This window comes from Sus scrofa, chromosome 15 (assembly GCF_000003025.6).
Source record: "Sus scrofa isolate TJ Tabasco breed Duroc chromosome 15, Sscrofa11.1, whole genome shotgun sequence".
Classification (NCBI taxonomy): Eukaryota; Metazoa; Chordata; class Mammalia; order Artiodactyla; family Suidae; genus Sus; species Sus scrofa.
The window spans coordinates 100,658,108-100,682,170 of NC_010457.5; the positions used below are offsets into that span (position 1 = coordinate 100,658,108).

The 24,063-nt window shown below is 39.0% G+C and overlaps 1 protein-coding gene across 2 annotated transcripts in view; it reads right to left on the reverse strand.

Moving 5' to 3' along the window:
* The window catches only part of GTF3C3 (general transcription factor IIIC subunit 3), a 34,394-nt gene continuing 19,535 nt past the window's right edge, over positions 9,205-24,063 (reverse strand). For both annotated transcript variants that reach the window (XM_013982275.2, XM_001925846.7), the window contains exons 11-18: positions 22,320-22,522; positions 21,643-21,744; positions 20,872-21,007; positions 17,978-18,215; positions 17,227-17,417; positions 15,014-15,138; positions 12,656-12,808; positions 9,205-11,022 (exon numbers count right to left, since the gene is read on the reverse strand). In XM_013982275.2, coding sequence (XP_013837729.1) covers positions 10,900-11,022; positions 12,656-12,808; positions 15,014-15,138; positions 17,227-17,417; positions 17,978-18,215; positions 20,872-21,007; positions 21,643-21,744; positions 22,320-22,522 — 1,271 coding nt within the window. In that variant the 3' untranslated portion in view covers positions 9,205-10,899. The remainder of the gene's footprint in view (positions 11,023-12,655; positions 12,809-15,013; positions 15,139-17,226; positions 17,418-17,977; positions 18,216-20,871; positions 21,008-21,642; positions 21,745-22,319; positions 22,523-24,063) is intronic.

A 24,063-nucleotide genomic window follows, 5' to 3' on the forward strand; every position in this document is an offset into this window, starting at 1 on the left:
AACTCCCAGGAACTGAGACAACATACCTTGTTCCCAGGCTTCAACTTCCATATTAACCTTCTTTCCATTTCTAGGTTGGGGGCTTGGAGAGCACAAAGCACTATCCTGTTTTAAATACCCTGACCTCACCCCGCCCAGGAATTCTGGAGAACACTGATTGGCTGAACCATACAAAGGGTACATAAGCATGTGTGAGATACCTTTCTCAGCTTAGTGCCAGCAACAGTGAGTTCTAGGAGCTGCTTATAACCAGCTCGCCTTTTGCTGTGAGCCTAAAGATACTTTTTAAGTATTAACTCATAGAATGACTAATAAAACATAATTACTTGGGGCCAGCAGCTCTTGGCATGGCTCCCCTTGTGATACAGCTTTTCACCACCCCCTCCAGCCTAGAAAAAGGCCAGGAACTGTTTTATGGCCTGGAGACAAGTAGAAATTGAGATGAATGTTGGGTCAGCCTGGACCCCCAGTCCATTCCTGGCAGCCCCTCAGCACTTCTGTACCTTTTCCAGTTACCAAGCAAGGGAGCCTCTGGGTAGGTAGGCTCGGCCACCAGTAATAAAGGACTCCCACCAAAGACAACTTCATGATCTCAAACAGGAGGACTCTTCTGCACAGGTGAGGCTTATAAGTTTCTTTTTCCTACTGCTTTTAATATAGGTAACATTTCTTCTTACACCCACAAGGCCAGTTCTGCCTCACCTGCTCCAAGGTGCTGTATTAACTGATGAGAGTTGCCCTGATTCCCTCCAGCATCATCCCAGCTTTCCCTCCTTCCTTCAGAATTAACAAGAAGAATCGCATGAGTTTCTTTTGCTTCCTGAGATGCCTGAAGTTGGCTAGCACTCCTCTCCACGTCCACTGCCTTTAAAAACACATAAAAGTAAGTTCTTGACTCATCCTAGAGAAGACTTCTGGGTTCGAGTTGAGACTGGAGTCATTAGCGTAAGGCAAAGCCAAAGCTCGCTATAAAGCCTTTTAGCAGTCAGGACCCAGACCATGTACTCTCTGTATTTTTAATTCTTACAACATCCCCAGGAAGCCCTAGTAAATCCTTCAAAAGCCTCCTAGTCTCTAAGAAATCTAGCCACGCTTCTTTAGATGCCTCTTCCTCCCCAACACCCATTTTCTGCTTCCAAAACCTGTTAGTTCTCCACCCAGACTGTCTCAATGGTCCTACTGTTTTTCCCCCCTTCCTATCAGTCTAGAAGGAGGTGGGGTTGATCTTTCTTCCTCTTATTTTCTTACTTTTTTTTTTTTTGTCTTTTCTGGGGCCACTCTCAGGGCATATGGAGGTTCCCAGGCTAGGGGTCTAATCAGAGCTGTAGCTGCCAGCCTATGCCAGAGCCACAGCAATGTGGGATCCCAGCCACGTCTGCAACCTACACACAGCTCACGGCAATGCCGGATCCTTAACCCACTGAGAAAGGGCAGGGATCAAACCCTCAACCTCATGGTTCCTAGTCAGATTCGTTAACCACTGTGCCACGACGGGAACGCCTTACTTTCTTACTTTCCTAATCACAGTCCAACTTTCTTTTTAAAGTTTCACATTGGCCATAAAAGGAAAAAAAAATGATACATTTGATTTACCAAAACTTAAAACCTGTTTTACAAAAAGACACTGTAAATAAAGTGAAAAGACAAGAGAAAGACAAAGATTTAATTCCAGACTAAGAAGAATACCTACAGTTTACTAAGAAAAATAGAATTCAATTTTTTTAAGTGGACAAAGGATATGACAAAACTCAGAAGAAAAAATTCCAAAAGGTTCATAAACAGGAGAAGGTAGATTTCAACCTTGTTGGTAAGCAAATGCAACTACTACTTTTCTCCTAGCAATTGGAGGGAAAAATCAAGTGTGAGATGGCCCCGGGGAGACAGGTAACCTCACACAACTGGCACGGCCACCTGGGAGGGCAACTTGGTAGTGTTCAGCCTATGATCTGGTAAGTTCTAATTCTGACTGTACACAGAAAGGCAAGCACAGTTCTTTTCTCCCTGGAAGGGTTAAATCAGTTCCTACAGGTTCTCTGCATCCTTGCAGGAAAACTTAGCTCTTTCCACAAGAATCGCCTACAAGATAAAGAGACGTTTACGTTGTGAATACTGAAGGCAGCAGAAACTTCAACGAGTTAACACGCTAATTTCTCGCGTTTCCCAGAGACCCTCTAGAAAAGAGTGGAGATGGGAAGAGAAGAGATGAAGGAGAGAGGAAAAAACCGGCTTCTGTCATTTAACACTGCTCAAACTGTCAGGATGTTTTTAGATTTTGATACCCTGGCACTAAACAGTCAAAATGAATTCTGCTTCACTCACCCCGAGCTGGTTTTAAATTGCGCCTGGAGAATGACTCGGACGTAACGCTTTCCAACCTCTTTCACGTCGTGGCACAAGGGAGTCTCCAGGATTCGCGGGCCTCCCCGGGGCGGGGGGAGGTGATGCTTGGCAAGGAGGGTGAATACCATGCTCCCTCTAGTGGCCAGAGCCATGGCCTCGCTCTTCCTTCTGTGGTCGCGAAAGAGGTACAGCTGAAATGCGAAGACGCGGCAGCGTGCCTCGCCCACACACCAATTTACCAAGCATCTCTGTCTAGACAAGACAGAATTAATTCTGCGAAGCGAGTTGTTAGAAAAATGTCTCTTACCTGTTTGTAGGTATGCAGGTTTCCTTAAATAAGAAACTCTTGTGTTGCATTCAAACCCCTCTGAAACTAGAATCTGAAATTAATCCCCACCGCTCCCTAGCTCAGCAAAGAGGATACAACTGAGATCCCTAGGACTGGCTACCCCCGAATAACTTCCTCCTTTTTTCCTCCTTGGCACACCTGCAAACCCCTAAGTCAGAGGTGTCTTTATCTGCTTTCTCTTTCCCCTCCTCGCTTGCTTACCCTCCCTTTTCTAAATACAAACACCAGACTGTCTTTACTGAAATGCCAAGTGACCTTGCTAATACTCTGATCCTAGTTTGCATATCTTGAGTCCAAAAACCCATGTAAATTTCAGGTATGATCCTCAGGGTGTGAGTAACTTTTCATGCATGTTGTGGGTAGCTTGATAACTCCTAGACTTTTTTTTTTTTTTGCTCAAGGCCAAAAAATGGGCAGCAAGAAACACACTTTAGGGCTCCAGATGTCCTTTCCATGCTGATGGAGAGCAGGGCCCAGGACAGAGTTTGGGGATATATGACTGCCCAAATGTGGACAGGGATACTGAAATTTTTTCTCTTCAAATATAAATTGGTTAAGCATATTGGGGGGGAAATGTTAAAACTGGCATAACTGTATGAAGACAATAAAATGATGAAATTCAATTCTAAATGCATCGAATGTACTGCCATCTACTGCATGTACAAAAATCATTGCAGGAGTTTGTTTCTCCCTCTGGACTTATTCATAATCAAGCAATCATACACCTTGATTTATAAATGAATTTATAGGATAACTGCCACAAAAAACTTGTACTGTGGACTGTTCTGAAACCTGTAATTTTTTTCATCTAAAGTTTTCTCACCTCTTCTATTTTTTTTAAATCTATTTTCCTCAACTCTTTCATGGAATTAATTCTGGCAATTACATATATTATATATACATATATATATGTGTGTGTACATATATATATATGTGTGTGTACATATATATATTTGTCTTTCGTCTTTTTAGGGCCGCACCCACAGTATACGGAGGTCCCCAGACTAGGGGCCTAGGCCACAGCCATAGCAACGCCAGATCTGAGCCGTGTCTGCGACCTACACCAGAGCTCATGGCAATACCAGATCCTTAACCCACTGAACGAGGCCAGGGATCAAACCCACAACCTCATGGTTCCTACTCAGATTTGTTTCCACTGCGCCACGACGGGAACTCCCACAATTACATTTTTAATTTCATAAAGCTCTCTTTTATTCTTTGACTCTTCCCTTTTACAGCATTTTCTCTTCATGTATACAATACTTTCTCATCTTGGAATATTAATTGCATTTTCTTTATTTTTCGACTTCCTGCAACAGTTCTGTTCCCTCTGAGTCCCCTCCCCCGCCCCCATTTGCTTATATCTGTCTTTTTCAGAGGCTGTCGTCTAATGTCTAATGATCATTAGCTTCCAGTTCAGCTAAATCAGGGTCTCTGGTTTCAGGGACACCAGGCACAGCTGAAGGCAGAGTGTTACACTGAGATATAGCCTTGTACACTGCCCTGATTTAACAACTCCAGAAAATAAACCACCCATGTTCTTCAGGACAGGGGTGAAGAGGTAACCTGCATTAGGTAACTAGGGTTAACTAAGACAGTCTCACAGCTTCCTAAGACTTTCCACTGCTCCGCTGGTTTTTAGCCCCACCTCACCTGCTTTTGGAGGTTCCTGCTGCCTCTACTTGCTTCCAGCTGCTTCCCCACTACCTCCTGTGGGCACTTTGCTTTCTTTCTCCTCTGACTTAAGCTAGCTGCCAATTGCCCATTTGCTTTTTACTTTCCAAAATTGTTTCATCTGCCTTTTATTCTCTGTGGTCTTGAGTTTATACTGTATTCTTTGTTTGGTTTCCTTTCGTCTTCTGGATTTTGTTGGTCTTGAAACCTCTGAGGTATCTCTGTAGATTGGAGTGTGGTTAGTTGACTGTCTTCAGCTCTTAACTTTTCAAGCTTCTGAGCCAAGGTCATGCTCTTCTCAGAGAGGTCCCCCAGCCAATGACTGAGCAAGGCAGAGATAAATAATCCAGATTATGCTCTTCTCTGCTGACTTCTAGGCAATGACTGAGCAAGGCTGGAATACAAAGGCCGAGCCATGTCCACCATCAAGGGGTTCTTCCAACAGGCAGTCTGTGCTCCAGGGCGCCCAGCTGAGCGGGCTCCCATGTGTCATCAGCATCCAAGTCTGATAGCTCCCCCTCCCTGGCCTGTGCTGCTTTCCCTCCATACACCTTTTGTATTCAACACCTGCTACCTGAAGAATGCAGCTGGCATGCTAGCTTTAAAGGCTATCTTTAAAGAGAATCTCTTGGAAGGATACAGAGTTACCATTGAGAATCAAATGAAGAATTCATTTGTAAAGGAAGAAGCACTCTAGAGGCCACAGCAGCAAGACTCTGCCAACCTTTTCCTTAAAACACTGCATCAGTGTAATTCAGCTCCAAAGATACCACATTTAAACATCCTCTCTTAATGCTAAGCTTCAAAATATCTGGAAGAGAGACTATGATTGGCTCAACTTGGGTCAAGTTTAATTAGCATTGACCAGGAGGACTCAGTCTTTGTTGATGGCCCTTTCCAGAGAAGGAGGAAGTGTGAGGTAGTCATCTTCCAAAGAGATGTGAGTGCCAGGCAGAAGGTGCCAATTGCCAGTGACTGTACAGGTGATAAATGAGGGACAATATTAGGGAAATGTGTGTGACGAGCTAGATTAAAAGGGAAATGCCATTTATTCTGGGTTACTCAGGATACGAGTAATCACCCTCCCACATCTTTCATTAACTATTTGAAAAGAACAATCGTGTTCCCTTTCGAGACTTCTGTATTCTATGCTGGACATCTTACTTTCGTTCTAGAGTTCTCTATTATTTCTTAAACCTCACTTTCCTATTTGTCATTTTCTGGAGCGTTTTATGTAAATAGAATCTGATCGGAGTGAAAGAGATTTTACTTTCAATGAACTATTAGTAAACTAGCCACAATCTGCATTTCAAAAATTGACATTCTTCGACTTAAGTGTATAATTTTTTTTCTAAACCGTTACTTGTAGTTTAGTTTTCATTCTTGATTTGTTGCTGTGAGTAATTATAACTTTTAATTTTCTCACATGTAAATCTGACAGCCTCTTAAATCTTCATCTAAATTGTTGCTATTAAGGAACCTGGTGGCACATCATCATTTGTGATTTCTCTCCAGTTGACATCAGTTTATCAAGATTTATTCTTTGGGTTTGGTCATTCTGCCAGTTGACCAACCAGCCACATTTCTCCATTCAAGCCACAAGCATATCACGACAAGCTTCCTCAAATACTCTGGTGAAATCCAGATACACTGAAACTGTAGCAGGTCTGTGAGCCACAAGTCCCCTTCTAAGGAAAACAAGAATATCTCCTAAAGAATATTTCTTCTTGGAGTTCTCGTCATGGCTCAGCAGAAATGACGCTGACTGGGATCCATGAAGATGCACATTCAATCCCCGGCCTCACTTAGTGGGTTAAGGATCTGGCGTTGAGCTGCAGTGTAGGTCACAGATGCAGACCAGACCTTTCTGTGGCTGTGGCATAGGCCATCAGCTACAGCTCAGATTCGACCCCTAGCCTGGGAACCTCCATACGTCAGGAATGTGGCCCTAAAAAGACAGAAAAAAAGAATATCTCTTCTCGTACGTGGACATAAATCAGCTAGAATCACATCAGGATCAATGTCATGTTAAGTGATTTACAGCAACTCTTTTGGCCTGCTTCAAAAATTCAGTTCATTTGATTTTCTTTAGTATGCCTCAAAAATTACAATTTGGAGTTCCTGTCGTGGCTTAGTAGTTAATGAACCTGACTAGGAATCATGTGGTTTCGGGTTCAATCCCTGGCCTTGCTCAGTAGGTTAAGGACCTGGCGTTGCAGTGAGCTGTGAAGTCGCAGACGCAGCTCAGATCCTGTGTTGCTGTGGCTCTGGCGTAGGCTGGCAGCTAGAGCTCCAATTCAACTCCTAGCCTGGGAACCTCCATATGCCGTGGTGCAGCCCTAAAAAGATAAAAAATAAAAAAATAAAATAAAATTATAATTTTCTGTTTCAGAACATAATAGCAATTGGTTTGAGGGCTATAGACCTGGAGATGAAACTCATAGTTATTTTTTATCTTATCCTTGACTACTTGGGCATTAAATCCTTCTTCACCATTCTTTTCTATCTTGTTGACTATTATGCTTCTTATAGAATTAACTACTGTAAGAGGTATAGTGGTCAGACAATTCTAGTCGACTTACTGTTGATTTTATACCACCAGACAGTAGGCACATTCCTGTTTTTGCTCTGAAGTTTTTAAGTCTTTCTTTTGTGGATTAGACTTCATGACACTACTTATAATTCAGAGACGTTATCCTTGGTTGCTCTGTGTCCTTCCTTCTTGTGAAAAAAATCTAAAAAGCATGAATGCTAATTGAAAAGGAAGAGGAAATAATTGTAGGTCAGTTAGGACTTTTTGTGGGTGCAAATAATAGAAATATTCAAACTAGTGTAAACTTTAAAGTGCAATTCATTATAGAAGCAGGGAATTTTTATTTTTTATTTTTTGTCTTTTTTGCCTTTTTTAGGGCCACACCTGCGGCATATGGAAGTTCACAGGCTAGGGGTCAAATCAGAGCTGTAGCCACCAGCCTACACCACAGCCACAGCAACGTGGGATCTGATCTGTGTCTGCGACTACACCACAGCTCACGGCAACGCTGGATCCTTAACCCACTGAGCAAGGCCAGGGATAGAAGCCACAACCTCATGGTTCCTAGTCGGATTCGTTAACCACTGAGCCATGACAGGAACTCCGAAGCAGGGAACTTTTATAGAAAGAACCCAAGGGTAAGAAGGAAGCCTCAGAAGGATGGGAATGGAAAACTGGAAAATCTCTGGGGACCCTGGGAGTGCTCTATCTCTAATCTCTTCTCTTAATGCACCAGTTTTTTCTCAATGGAGCAGGTTAACTGCTAGCTGGCCCACGGGGAAAGCAGAAAATGTCCTCAAAGTTCTCAGGTTCCAATCCCACAGAAAGGCTCTATCTCAATCCTAAAATTCCTAGAGGAGGGTACAAACTCTTGATTGGCCCAGCTTGGTTCAGGAGCAGACTCTGCTGAATCAACTGTGACCAGGAGAAAAGAATCTCATTGCATAAAGTGGCTATCAGGATTCCATAGATAGGGTGAGGATGGTGAATTGTCAACTTTTTAAAAGACACCCAGGAGTTCCTGTTGCAGCTCAACAGGTTAAGAACCTGACATAGTGTCCATGAGGATGCAAGTTGGATCCACGGCCTCGCTCGGTGGGTTAAGGATCTGGCGTTGCTGCAAGATGTGGCATAGGTTGAAGATGTGGCTCAGATCTGGCATTGCTGTGGCTGTGGTGTAGGCCAGCAGCTGCAGCTCCAGTTCAACCCCCAGCCTGGGAACGTTCATATGCTGTAGATGTGGACCTAAAAATAAATAAATAAATAAATAAAAATAAATAAATAAATAAAGATGTCCCAGTAGATGTTTTCAGGCTTCTAATAGGTGGAAGCCCTGGAAGACAGAAAAATAACCATCAGCTTTTTCTTTCTAAAGTAAACTTATCCTGTTTTTATGTTACTCTAAACTGGGACAAGTACGCTCCGCCAAATGAACACCTCTGAGGAAGGAGTAGCTTGCTGGTGATCTGGAACAAGCTGTTTAACCTCTCATCATCAAGATGAGGAAGATAATAACAACACCTACCTTGCAGGTGATGCTCTGAGAGAATCAGAGACAATGTATCTAAAGTATCCTGACTGCACTAAGCGCACAGCAGCACAGCTAACACTCAGCAAATGTAGTGATGATCTTAAATGAGAAACAAGCTCACACGATTCTCAACAATTTCTCAGAAGTCTGCTGGAGGGATTTATTGTGTCCTCCAAGGCTATTCAGCAGATACTGGAGTTACAGCCCAGTGAGTTTAATTCAAGAGAGAAACTCTGAACACAGAATACTCAACTCCGCAGGATTCCAAGATATAAATCTATCTTATCACCCTATCATAGTTTGCTTTATCGTTACCTACAAATGGCATGGAAAAAATATACTTAGGAGTTCCTTGGTGGCTCAGTGGGTTCCAGCATTGTCACTGCTGTGGCTCGTGTTTGATCCCTGGCCCACATACTGTGGGAGTGGCTAAAAAAACCCAAAACCCAAAACCCAAAAACCAGGGAGTTTCCATCGCGGCACAGGGGAAACGCATCTGGCTAGGAACCATGAGGCTGTGGGGTTCAATCCCTGGCCTTGCTCAGTGGGTTAAGGATCTGGTGTTGTCATGAGCTGTGGTGTAGGTCACAGACTCAGCTCGGATCCTGGGTTACTGGTGGCTGTGGTGTAGGCTGGCAGCTGTAGCTCAGATTAGACCCCTAGCCTGGGACCCTCCATATGTCACAAGTGTAGCCCCAAAAAGCTAAAAAAAAAAAAAAAAAAAGACAGATATATATACATATACACACACGCTCACATACATAAAGTATATGAAACAACTTTAATCACAAAAATATTTATTTAAATTCTATAAATACACAATACACAGTATACCATACATTTACTTATTACATACAAATTGTTTCTCTACTACAAAGTTATGCACTGCAGTGTAAACTGGGGTTAAGAATTCCTAAAAAGGAGCTCCCGTCATGGCTGAGTGGTAACAGACCTGATTAGTATCCATGAGGATTCGGATTCAATCCCTGGCCTCACCTAGTGCGTTAAGGATCCAACGCTGCCATGAGCTGTGGTGTAGGTCGCAGACGTGGCTATGACCTGGCCTTGCTGTGGCTGTGGTGTAGGCCAGCAGCTGCCGATTCAACCCCTAGCCTGGGAACCTCCACATGCTGTGGTGCAGCCCTAAAAAGAAAAAAAAAGAAATTCCTAAGAAGCCCCCACTGTACGTCTATGATCCTAAGTCTCATACTTATTTTCTTCCAATTAGACTGGGTTTTATAATCCACATGCACATTTATTACAGCATTTTCCCCTAAAAAGAAACTATAAAAAGCTCTTGTTAACCAACAGAATATCTAACAAGTACTGTTATCTTGGATTCAAGAATATACAATGTTTGAGATAAGTAAAAGGTTTAATCTGTTTCTACTTTATCAGCAACGCTTTAATCCATATATACAATTTCCCAGTCTTCGTACATTCCTCATGATCTTCAAACGGAAACCAGGTCATGTTACTGAACATAGTCCTCTTTGCTATTTTTTCTGGTCAGAAAGCTAAACACTGATAATGCAATTTTTCTATATGCCTCAGAGCAGTGTGTTGATCCCTGACCCAAGCCTCCTAGGTGTCAGTCTATACAGCTAAGATACACGCAGTTGAAAAGCAAGATTAACTCAATTACTTGTCTTCCCACCATATAACCATTTAAAGTAATTCTGCAAGGAGTTAAGTGAATTAATTACCTAATTGTGCTGACATGAGAAAGAGTCCCAATTCGTCTTTTCTTTACCTCGTAACCTCCTTTTCTACGTATTTGAAAAACTACGACAGTGACAGTTACAGGGCGCAAAGAAATGGATGATCACTGTATACCATGGAGAACTATATCCAGTCTCTTGGGACAGACTATGATGGAAGATAATGCAAAAAAGGAATGTATATGTATGACTGGGTCACTTTGCTGTAGAGCAGAAATTGGCACAACACTGTAAATCAACCATGCTTTAATAAAAATGTTAAAAAAAAAAAGGATGATCAACACCAATGATGTAAATAAAAATGTAGCAAATATTTCTTTCAAATTAATAAATGCTCAAGGTCTGTATTTAAAGAATTGTATTAAGAGGTAACATCTGTCTTACTACCATATCCCAAATACCTATCAAGGTGACTGGCACACAGAATGTGCTTAATATGTCGCATTAAATACACAGATGAATAAAATGGTGTGAAAAAAAATTAGAGTATTCAACTCCATGCTAGTTCAATGACTAGTACTGTCCATTTCAGACTGGGGGACAACTTACCAAAAAATGGTAAGGGAAAATGACAGAACAATATAAAAGTTATTACAGGAATGTAATTTTGCATATTTACCAAAATATTATCATATATTAAAAATGAAATACAGAGCTTATAATTCCAAAATTATCATTTCCATTTTGGGCTTAATAAGCTCCAAGACAGAAAATACTGGTCCATGCACAGCAGCAGCCCAGCTAAGAATTTTCATATAGAACAATAAGTATACAAAAGCTTTTGAGCCATTCCAATATTCCCACTGCTTTGATATATGAGAGACAAGTTGTAGGCAATATCTCTTCGTAAGTCTAACTGGTCAACTTCTATACCCTAGGGGGAAAATACATGAGTGAGTTATATTTCAAACTGGCAACCAGGACAATTTTATGGCAAATAAACAGTTTTGTAAGTGTTCAAAAAACAATTAAAATTCTTAATACTAAAAAAAAGAATTATAAAGACTAATTTTTATCAGGTAATGCTGATTCAATTAATCATTATAGTAACTGTATCATCAAATATATTTACATGTCTAAATAATATGTTAAAGAAAAAGTCTCATCCATAAACCATGGCAGAATAAACTCCAGATGAATGAGGACTTAAAGAGTAAAAAGATGAAACCATGTAAAAAAAAAATACAGTTGAATAATATAATAATATAATCATAGGTTGGAAAGGCCCTTCTAAGTATAACAGCAAAAGCAGAAATTATAAAAAAGATTGATATGACTTCATAAAAAAATGTAAACCTTCTGCATTAAAAAAATTCATAACACAAATTACCAGATGGGAAAAAAAAAAACCTGTACTATATAACAGAAAGGTATATAAAAAATAGTTCTAGGAGGGGTTACTTAAACAACAAAGCAATAAACTCAGTGGAGTAGATTAAATCTACGTCTTTAATCTTCCTCATATAAAATTTTGGTGTCAACTGAAAAAACACCTGCAACAATGAAAAATAATACCTAAAAAGCTTGAGGAGCAATACTTAAATGTATTTATGAAGTAAAGAACACAAAGTATATTTCATCAGTATAACTAAGTATGTATTTATTTGCTTAACAACTAAAGTCGAACAAGGGTACTAGATAACGGTTGTAACAGAATCTGGGGATTAAGAGTGCAACCTTAAAAGCCTTAACAGTGAAAACATGCTTTCCTTCAGAAATTAAAATTAGACTTTAAACACAGATTGTCATAGTATTGGCACCACTTCACCCTATATTACATTATTACATTATCTTAAACAAAACTACATTAGTACTAGTCTTTCATCTTTTTTTTTTTTCTTTTTTCTTTTTGGGGCCACACCCATGGCATATGGAAGAGCCCAGGCTAGGGGTCAAATCAGAGCTACAGCTGCCAGTCTACACCACAGCCACAGCAATGCAGGATCTGAGCCAAGTCTGCAAACCACACCACAGTTCACAGCAGCGCCAGATCCCCAACCCACTGAGCAAGGCCACGGATCGAACCCGCATCTCATGGATACAAGTCAGGTTTGTTTCCGCAGAGCCACAATGGGAATTCCTGGTCTTTCATCTTTATAAAGAAATATGTTAGTTACACTTGAAGTTTGAAATGAATAATGGCTCTGCTACTCAATGCTCAGGCTTCTTGTCTATCACTTGTAAACTACGGGGCTATCCTAGGATAAGTGAAATGGTCATTTCCACAATATGTTGGTCATTTCCATATATGTTCATTTTCACATATGTTGATATGATCATTTCCATATATGTTCACATAGCTGCTGATCAGGTCATAAGGCTAGGATGTCAAAGAATTACTTGTTGCTGAACATAATTACATAACTGCATTCAATAAGAGAAAAAACACATTTTAATCCATAAGTTATAATTAACTTCACTCTCTAAACTACAACACTAAGCTAATTGCACTTATCTACAGATGAAATGAAGTGACTCCTCAGTTTTTAAAGTAAATCATACAATACCTCTATTTCAAGTGGAGGGAGCTCCAAGGCCTTCTGATAATAGTGGATTGCAAGATGAACCAGCCCCAGCTGGTGAAGGCCACGGCCCAAATTGTAGAATGATTCCTGGCAAGGCCCACGTATACTGAGGTATCGGTTAAGAAAGGAAAAGCCCTACTCAAAAGAAAAAGACAAATAGTTCAATATTTCACTCATTTGAAAGGTATGTGACAGGTGCTAAAAAAAAAAAAAAAAAAAAAAAAAAAAAAGAAGGAAAAAAGAAAAGGACACAGTCCTACCCTAAAAGAACCTATTATCTGCAGTATAGTGTCATATTATTACATAGTCAAGATCTCTTCTGAAGGTGTATAGGAAGATAGTTTTAAAACTAAGGGCAAAAGAAAAAAATAAACTAAGAGCAAAAGAATTCTCAGAAAACAGAATCAAATGTTACAACTAGCTGTCAAAGATCCATAATCTGTAAGCACATAAAATACATTTTCATGGTTTCAAGTTGGCTTTTGTGGCATCAGAGGTTAGTAAACTTTTAGATTTGAGACACATGTCTAAAAAGCTTAAGCAAAATATAAAACCTGAGCCCCTATTAGCAATAATTTAAGAAGTCTCATCCTCAGGAGCAAACTCACTTGAGTATATCTAACCTTTCTGGGTAAAGGGTACCTTTTATATTTCTCTCGGAACCTTAATTACCTCTTAGCCAAAAACATTTGATGTTTTTTCTCCCTGAAAGCTTCTTACTCAAAGTCTTTATGGAAAAACTATTTCAGAGTAAGACTGTAATGACGGAGGCTCCCTCCATGTCACACAGTCCAAAAAGCAACCTGCTGCTTTGCTTCTTCCTATATTCACTTTCCTCTGTAATACAGCTTCAACATTTATCATGCACAAAGAGCTACAAATTGCAAGGTCCAAGGATTTTATGTAAGTAATTAAATAAATATATTCCTGAGAATTAAGAGGGAATCAACTAATTTGTACGTACGGAAGATAAAATGCAATTATTTCCTGAATGACCTGCTATGTAATAAATGGTCACAAATTTTCCAAATAAACACATAAATAATAAAAAAAGAAGGAATTCCTTAGCATTAGTGCATTTTAGGAATAAAAATGATTATGCTCAATAAATAAATCTACTTTTGGCATAATAAAAGAACTCATTTGCATATATGAATATCACCTCTACTCCACTGAAACACATGGTTCTTTGTTAAGTAATAGCAGTAAATTAAACAATCTCAGAGAAATATCAAATTTGCATACTTAAAAATGAGAAATTTAAAGATAAAAATCTGAGAAAGAACATTTTCTTTTCCTTCCTCACCACTTAAAAAAACATGTCCAGGAGTTCCCTGTTGGCCCAAAGGTTAAGGATTCAGCATTGTCACTGCTGTGGCTTGAATCTGATCCCTGGCCCAGGAACTTCCACATGCTGCAAGCATGTCCCCTCCCCTCAAAAAAACAAAAATCTCACATGTCTATACATGCATCAAACATATAAAAGTAAAAACTGAAATAAAACTAAAAGTATTGAGAAACAGGGCTGAACAAGACAGGTAAGATCTCTGATCTTTTGGGAGTTTATATTCTTACTAGAGGAGACAAGCTATGTAAAAAAGTAAATAAGAAGGAGTTCCCGTCATGGCGCAGTGGTTAACGAATCTGACTAGGAACCATGAGGTTGCGGGTTCGGTACCTGCCCTTGCTCAGTGGGCTAACGATCCGGCGTTGCCGTGAGTTGTGGTGTAGGTTGCAGACGTGGCTCGGATCCCGCGTTGCTGTGGCTCTGGCATAGGCCGGTGGCTACAGCTCCGATTCAACCCCTAGCCTGGGAACCTCCATATGCCGCGGGAGCGGCCCAAAAAAATAGCAAAAAGACAAAAAAAAAAAAAAAGTAAATAAGAAAACAAAAAGGTAATTTCAAATTGCTTTATGAACTAAAAAACTTTAAAGGAACAATCTGTGATGATGATGTAAGAAACAGTCATATAAGTACATATTCATACATTATTATATGTATATGCTATTATATTTAATTTAAAAATCTTCAGGACCTAGAAAGCCGGAAGCCTCTTGGGCTCCAGAATACAAGGAAGCCTGTACAGGATTCCTCAAGATTCTTCCAGTGTCTTCTTTCTTTCTGATCTGGCTGTGTACTCCTTCTACACGGCTGTCTAAGTCTTAGCCAGGAGGACCCCTAGAGGATGATCCATGAGTGCTGAACATAGGGACGGGTGCTGGGTGTTCCTGACACATGAACTAAACAGGTATTACTTTTGAAGCAGGATAACAAAATCATTAAATATATTCATTTTTAAAGAACATGAAATCAAGTAGTGAGAAATCCAAATGAATTACCTGCACAACAAGAGCATGTCTCCTTAATACATACTTCTGAGATGCCATGTGAATAAAGGTTAGGCCTATACAGAGGCTATAGAGAGGTTCATGGGGATAGGTGCGAAAGGCTTGCACGTACTGTCCTGGAAAATGAGCAGTGATATAAGATTGTGTGACAAGAACACAGTCCCTTATTTCTTCAACACTCACTCAAATATATTTTACAGTAAACAAACATTACTGTTAATTAAATATATGCAAAGTATACCGACCAGATGCACACTAATTTGAATTTTAAAACGTATAACATATAACAAAGTTAGAAGGACTTACCTATGAACACATCCTAACCATGAAGTTTAAATATGAGTATAAAAGTAACTTTTTTTTTAGGTACAGTTATACTTTTCCACATAGAGTAATATTGCAAAATAGACAATGTACCAGATTTCATGGTCATAAATCGACTTATGACCTTAAATCGTTTTAAAAACCAAAGTGGGGGAAGGAGTTCCTGTTGCAGTTCAGTGGTTTAAGAACCTGACTAGTATCTGTGAGGATGCCAGTTTGATCCCTGGCCTTGCTCAGTGGATGAAGAATCGGGCGTTGCCGCAAGCTGCGGCATAGGTTGTGGATGTAACTCAGATCTGGTGTTGCTATGACTGTGGCGTAGACCGGTGGCCGCAGGTCTGATTCAGCCCTTAGCCTAGGAACTTCCATATGCTGCAGGTGTGGTCCTAAAAAGACAAAACAAAACACCCCCAACGGAGGAATGTGTCTTTTGGCGAATTCTTTGGTAAAATTAATTGACCTGTCTTATAAATTCAAATGTGATGGATCATGGCTGTGAGAAAAAGAAAAATAGTTTCATTTTGTTTTATAGATTATGGGTATCACCTTCCTAAACAAAGCAAAACTACTTTGTTTTTCCTGAGAAGAGCTAAATGTATCTAATAATAAAATAATCCAAACTTTGTGAATTCCATGTACTCTATACATAAAATTATCTCATGTCAAAATCCTAACTGTATGAGAGGTGCATTTAAGTAAATTTTTCACATAAAATAATGATCTATAATTTATCATATAGGGAAGAAAACTTCTATTCCAGAAAGAACAGCACTGCAAAATCTCCTTAGCAACACAGATGGTAAACTGCCATTTGGACTTTCTATTTTTTTGCCTTGAGTAAAAGTTTCTAAATATAGGAAAATAAACTAAAATCTCTATTTTATATTTTCTTAATAGCATACATAGCAAAGGAAATCTAATGTTCCAAGATTACTGGCTGTGGAGTTCCCATCACGGCTCAGCAGAAATGAATCCAACTAGGAACCATGAGGTTGTGGGTTTGATCCCTGGCCTCACTCAGTGGGTTAATGATCTGACGTTGCCGTGAGCTGTGGTTTAGGTTGCAGACGTGGCTTGGATCTGGCGTTGCTGTGGCTCTGGTGTAGGCTGGCAGCTGCAGCTCTAATTAGACCCTTAGCCTGGGAACCTCCACATGCCATGGGTGCGGCCCTAAAAATACACACACACACAAAAAGAAAAGATTACTGGCTGAACAATTTTAAAAACAACAGCCATTCACAAAGAAACACAAAAAGTATTAAACAGCCAAAATCACAGTATAAGCAGAAGTGAACTTGGCAATACTAGCTTTTAGACAGCAGGAGATACACGCCTCATTTCAAGTTTAAACATTTGGTTAGGTATTTTTCTACTAGTTTGCTCCTGATTCCTTATTACAGAAATTTTGTATAAATGACTAATGAATTTTCCCTGAGTTTAATTAGAATTAGTAAGAACTATGTAAATAAATCTTGATGTAAATAAAGACTTCTCTCCTAAAGTAATGAATTATCAGAAAATCTTAAGTCCCTTTTTGTTACTATACCAAATTAAAATCTAGTGGCAGAGCATCCACAATTGATGAAAATTATTTTAAAAAAACAAGCCTGAGCCAAGCAAACTGCTGACCTTTAAAGTGAGTTTTAGGACATAATTTAGCCTTTTGAAACCAAAGCACTATAAGAAAAATAAATATCATCATTATTGTGAACACTTATAGCCACTTACTATATGTGCCAGGCACTAGCTGAAGTACTTTATATTCACTTATTTAATTCTCACAATACTCTTACAAGGTAGGTCCAATTACTATCTCCATTTCAGAGATAAAGAAATCAAAGCAGAGGGAGGCAGACAAAGACAGATGCCAGGACACTCACCAAGTGCATGCTTAAAACTACCAGATACAAATGCATTGTGTCCATTTAAGACACACAGGGCATGACTGTCTGGGTTTTTGAGCATTAAACGGAGACAAAAGCGATGATGTCGTACATCTTGGGAGTGCATGGTAATTTGATTGAAAATGTTCCAGAGCTGGGGTTTATTGACATGTTCCATTACCATTAACCTAAAATTGCAGAAAGAGGGTGAGGGTAGAAAATAATGTAAAAAGAAAATCTTCCTGATTTTTAAAATCAAAACCCTTCAATACTCTCCCACCAACACTGAAATGCACCATCCTCCAACAAGGGGGATGCAGTCTTTCTACATTTAGCTTCTGCTTTTCAACAAAATTTATAAACCAAAAAGCAAAATCAACTGGTTTTAAGTTTCACCTTTTCTTTGCCAGCCCACTATAGCTGCAATGCAATGAACATGAATAATAATGTCCGCCAGACATTGCTGAAAGGCGTTATATTTAACTACTCATTTAACCTCACAATAATCCTAAGGTAGTAATATTATGATGTCTGTTTTATCACAACAAATGGGGAAACTGAGGCACAAGAGGTTAAGTGTATAGGAGTGCATGCTCTCATATACTGCTTCTGAGAATCACCAAAGAACTGAACCCATAAATGACAAGAGAGTTAAAATAAAACAGCTTATTAATCCTTAAGCACAAGAAACTAAGTCAGGGTAAAATACATGTTTGAATTTAATTAAAATAAGTTTTTGGAACATCACCTGATATAGTTGTATGCCTTTCCAAAATTTTTGTCCAGAATTGCAGCAGAGAGACCAAAGTATTCTAGCTCTTTGCGTTTTTGCCTGTCCTCATAAAATGAATAATATTCCAATGAAGAATCCACAAGTAACTCGGCCTCCTGAAACCGCGATAGGTCACATAAGGAGTATATGGCCTTCAACAGAAGGTTCCACCAGTCATCTTTTGGCAAGACACTTGTGAGTACAGCAAATATGGCTAAAATGAGACCAGTGAAAATCAGTTAGGACACTGCATTTCCAGAAATAGCAGTATTAGAAAGAAAATTCACACAACTGATTTTAAGGTTAAGTTTAATAACCATGGCCCTATAGCACTGAATTCTTGCCAACATTTTTCTGATAAGGACGAGAAGGAGGGAGCTGCCTGTTTCCGTTCCCTCAACATGACCCCTTTGCTCTGCCTGTCTAACAATCTGCAGTCCCACGTAATCCTGACTTCAGATTTGTTCTCTGTAAAGTCCAGCTACCTCATTCATGTCTCCCAGTGCAAGCTAGGATATATGCTCCTCCAGGGGAGAGCGAGCATGCTTTCCATGACTGAGGTCAGATAAGATATCTCGCACATACAAGGGATTCAAATCTTTACTAAGCAAAAGCGTTAAAATTCATACTTTGAGATTCAGATTGTTCTTGATCTTTTTATACTCTCAATTTCTCTCTGCCTCAAAATTTCTCTTTTCCCTTTAACAATCTTCTTTCCTGGAGTTCCCGTCGTGGCGCAGTGGTTAACAAATCCGACTAGGAACCATGAGGTTGCGGGTTCGGTCCCTGCCCTTGCTCAGTGGGCTAACGATCCGGCATTGCCGTGAGCTGTGGTGTAGGTTGCAGACGCGGCTCGGATCCCTCGTTGCTGTGGCTCTGGCGTAGGCCGGTGGCTACAGCTCCGATTCAACCCCTAGCCTGGGAACCTCCATATGCCGCAGGAGCGGCCCAAGAAATAGCAACAACAACAAAAGACAAAAAGACAAAAGACAAAAAAAAAAACAATCTTCTTTCCTTATTTGTCTTTAAGAAGGCTCCCTTTTTTACAGCCCTTGAGAAATACCAAAAGCCATAACACTTTTTTTTTTTTTAACTGCCTTCAACTCAGTAATTCTCTTTCTGGGAATCTATCCAAAACAATTAGTCAAAAATATGGATAAATCCATAGGCATGAAGATGTTCACTACAGCATAATTTAGAAAAGAAAAATTATCAGAAGCAAACATATAATCAAGAAATAAAAAGGAAATGATGAGATTATGGAATTATCCAATGGGATATTACACATTCCTTAAATAGAACAGCTACAAAGACAAAAGAATATGAGAAAATGTTGAGTGAAAAAAATCAGAGTACAAAGATGCACATAACATAAAGAGCCCTTGTTTATCCTACTACATGCTGCACTGGTGTAATGTGATGCCCACCATGATGAAACTAACAAAACAAAACATAAACTTTATGAGCTTAAGAAAAACCAACAATGCATCCTGTTTTCTATATGTGAAAACAGGCAGGATCACATATAGAGAAAAATATAACTGAAGGAAACATAGTCCAAAATACATGTATGCAGAGGCAGAAGCCATTGGGATAAGCCCAGAACCAATAAACGAGAGACGGCAGGGCTCTGAGGCTAGATTAGAAGGGGTTGAGCAGTTGACTCTCTCCCCTCAACATCTTACTTATCTTACTTCCTTATTTTGTGCTTATACAGATTCAGCTCTTCTGGATTCTAAAACCCTGTCCATTGCACACTGCCAAGTCAGTGACAATGACTTAATATTCGTGGAATAAATTTTTTTGCCAGATTGGTATCCCTAATTTATGGCTTATGTTTTTCCCAGAGTTCCCTGAGTAATAGCCTCACTCAAACATACCTGATCCTTTTCCAGCTAAAAACAGATGGCTTTTTAAGTCATATGACTTGAGACTGGGTCAAAGCAACTAATTTTCAGAGCTTCTATTTTGCTGACTACTGCTACATTTATCAAAAATGGATTTAACAGAGAATAGAATATATGTAATTGAAGTGACTAGATAAATAAAGCCATCTGTATTAACACTTAATGTTCACAAATTTCTTAAAATAGGGTATATTTTCTTTCTAAAAAAGTCAAAATTAAAAATTTGTTTTAGGAGTTACCACTGTGGCACAGTGGGTTAAAAATCTGACTGCATGGGAATTCCTGCCATGGCTTAGTGGAAACTAATCTGACTAGTTGACTAGTATCCATGAAGATGTGGGTTCAATCTCTGGCCTTGCTCAGTGAACTAAGGACCGGGTGTTGCTGTAAGCTGTGGTGTAGGTCACAGATGCGGCCTGGATCTGGCATTGCTGTGTATGCCAGCAGATTTGATGCCTAGCCTGGGAACCTCCATATGCCGCGAGTGCAGCCCTAAAAAGACAAAAAAACAAAAAACAAAAAAAAACTTACTACAGTGGCTCTGGTTACTGCGGAGGTGTGGGTTTGATCCCCAGCCCAGGTAGTGGGTTAAAGGATCTGACACTCACACAGCTGTGGCACAGGCTGCAGCTGCACCTCAGATTCCATCCCTGATCCAGAAACATCCATATGCCGTGGATGAGGCCATTAAAAAAAAAATCTTTTTTTTTTTTCACAGAATGATCTAAGAAGATGCCTACCTTTTAAGTTTCTCAAACAAAAATATTTATATATAGCCTTTCTTTTTTTCTTCCTCCCTTCCTTTTTTAAACACCAAATGGGTTTATTTTACCTGAGGGATCTAGATTAGAAACTATCATTTTATCTGAAAAGGGTATATTTTCATTTAGATTACTGTCAGGTGTTATTACTTCAGGAGTCTTTGCTCAAATTTTATACAATAAAGCAAATGAAAGTAATTACCTTTTGCATCACAATTTGCTGTCTCTTGGTCATTGCTGTCTGATATTTTGTCTCTTGACACTTTAATAAGGTAAAGATGCCTCTCTCCAGATTTGGAACTGGATATCAAACAGACTTGAGCTCTATTCATCGCTACCTGAATTAAAGATGATAATTGAGATTCTTTAGTCACATAATTTCTAAAAGAAAATCTATGGGAAACCAGTACCACAGGCGTGTCTGAAACTTTCCTTAGGGGAAAAAAGACCAATTATTGTGTACATAACCACCTCAAAGAGAAAAAATAGACTTATTTTTTTCCTAACAAAGGAATTTGGGTCACACTACTCACCTTAGTCAGGAAAAAGTTTACATTAAGTTTATAAAACAATAACACACACACACACACACACACACCACACACACACACACACACACACACACACCCTCTGCAAAAAAGCCAGGCTCGGAAAGGATGTCTTATCTGAAAAACATTTTTGCTAATGAAAATTCTGGCACATTGTGGTGTCTATAGGGTTGATAATTGACACCACAATGGTTTTCACTTTTCTAAATATGTACTAGCAAAGTTTTCATTTTACAATGTATAGTCAAGTTTACACTTTAATGTAGAACTTTCAATTACATCTCTTTTTTTTATCTGACTTTCACTTTTAAAAGTTGAATTTAACAGAGTAAAAGAGTTACAAAATAGATATAATGTATGTTTAAACCAAAATCTAAACATTTTAAAAGTCAATAAGGCTAATACAAAGTAAGACCATTACCCACCTTTAAAAGCATGGCTAACATGGTAAGTAAGGTATCCACATAACCATACATTTTGCCTTGTGAAAACAAGAGAGTAGAACGATGAAGCAGTAACTTCAGTTCCTAAGTAAATAAACACATGATAATAAGTATGACAAGATTCTTTTCGTGTAAATTGCTTTGTTGCACAGAAAAGTTTCATCTTAAAACCAAACCTTGGAGTTCCCGTTGTGGCTGAGTGGTTAACGAATCCGACTAGGAACCATGAGGTTGCGGGTTCGATCCCTGGCCTCAATCAGTGGGTTAAGGATCCGGCATTGCCATGGGCTGTGGTGTAGGTTGCAGACACGGCTTGGATCCTACATTGCTGTGGTTCTGGTGTAGTCCAGTGGCTACAGCTCTGATTAGACCCCTTGCCTGGGAACCTCTGTATGCCGCGGGAGTGGCCCTAGAAAAGGCAAAAAGAAAAAGACAAACCCAAACCTGTTTGCTTTATAATCTCCCATAAAAATTAAAATCCAATGTTTCAGAAACTATAAATTATAATGTTTAATGAGTTGCTGTAACTTAAGATTCAATCATTTTTCAACAGCACTAAATAAAACTTGGACATAAATTGCAGAGACATCCTTAACTGAGGTGAAAGTTCTAAAATACAATCCACCAAGAGAAACATCCTTGTATGTTACACAGCCTACCTGCTGTGCTGCATTTGCATCTTGTGCTAAAGTATCTGGATCATACATTGGTTCCAGAGCTTCCAGCGCTTTCTCAGGACGACCCAACTGCTGCTGAAGGGTGGAAAGAGAAATTCTTGCATCCAAATGGAGGGGGGCCAGATCAACCACTTTGCCATAGCTTTCGGCAGCACGCTCCATGTAGCCTAAGGCCTTTAAGCATTCTAAAATGATGTTAAAAAATAAAGCATTAAATGAACTATAGATTTGTAAGCTGGTCAAAATTACTTCTCCATTTTCAAACAAATATTATAGGAAATACTTTTTAAAAACTGTAACAAGAAAGAAATATATGCATATTTCTAGTACTTTAAAATAATTATCTCTTCTAATCTCCATCTAAGCTATAAGGATATACTCAGTATACACACACACACGCAATTTGGTATTCTGCTTTATTCACTTCGTATTACGCTTTCAACATTTTCCCATGCCTTCACTAGCACTTTGAATGCTTATAATATTCAATTAAATTGATTATTTACTTAAACATATTATCTGACATTTAGGCTATTTCCAAATTTTTACTCTAAAAAATAACTCTGCAGTAAATATCTTCATGAATATAAGCCAGAGTTCACCAACTGGCAGACCAATTCGACTCACAAATATGTTTTGTCAGCCCTGTATTGTTAAAAATAGAAATCTGGCTACATTTTTTTAAATTAGGATTTTCATAAAATCCATGTAACTGGACTCTTTTGAAAAATCTGGATTTGGGATCAGCGGGTCCCCTTATTCCCACTTGGTGCACCAGTCATGCTGAGAAATGGCAGCACCCTTTGTCCGGGGCTCTCCAGGTCTTATCCTATCCTGGGCCTCTGACTTACCCACTTTACTCACTTTTGTTACCTGCTAGATTCCTGAGCTCCGTGATCTCCAATATAAACTACTTCTCCTCACTGTATTCAATTATTTCCTAAAGATTAGTTCTCAGAAGGGAGGTTAGAGGGATCTTTTCCTCACACTTTATACCAATCAATCACTACGTCCTATCATTGGAAACTGAAGGTGAACTGCCCCTAAGCATGTCTTCTTTTCTACATGAATAGTCACAGCACTAATCTAGGCCCTTTCCCCTCTTTCCTTTTCACTTTAATGATCTCCTTAAGATGCTATTTTGTCTCTGTTTTCTCAACTATCTACTGACCACCTGTCTTTAGGTTAAACTTTGGTAATGAAGGAAGACTACTAGATATGGATGGATCATTGTAATGGCATTTCTCATAATTTTTTATGTCTTACTTTTAAAGATATTTTGTTATTATGCTACAAGCATTAAATTCCTCAAATGCTCTTTCTAATCTACTATTTCAAGTTTCTTTATAATTTTTAGATGATTCTGAGGTTTTATCTTCTACTCATCTCATGCTACACAGATGTAACATGTAAAAACCAATTATCAGTATCTTTAAAAAAGATTTTTAGATGTCTACCATTAGTAACAGAAGCAGTTTCAATACCACAGCCTTACAGAAGGCAGTAAAAACTCTAACTCCCTATTCACATCTTTGAAATTCAAAACCCACAAATAATGCAACTTTTTAGTGCTATCTTAATCATTAAGTGTTCTCTGTACTGTTTCATATCTGTGATATGTTTCAAAATATCCCAAAATGTCAATCAATGCTCCTCTAGTTATAGAGAACTTTCTGTCGTTAGGTAATATTTTAAACAAAGACTATTCAAATTTTTTTTTTTTTTT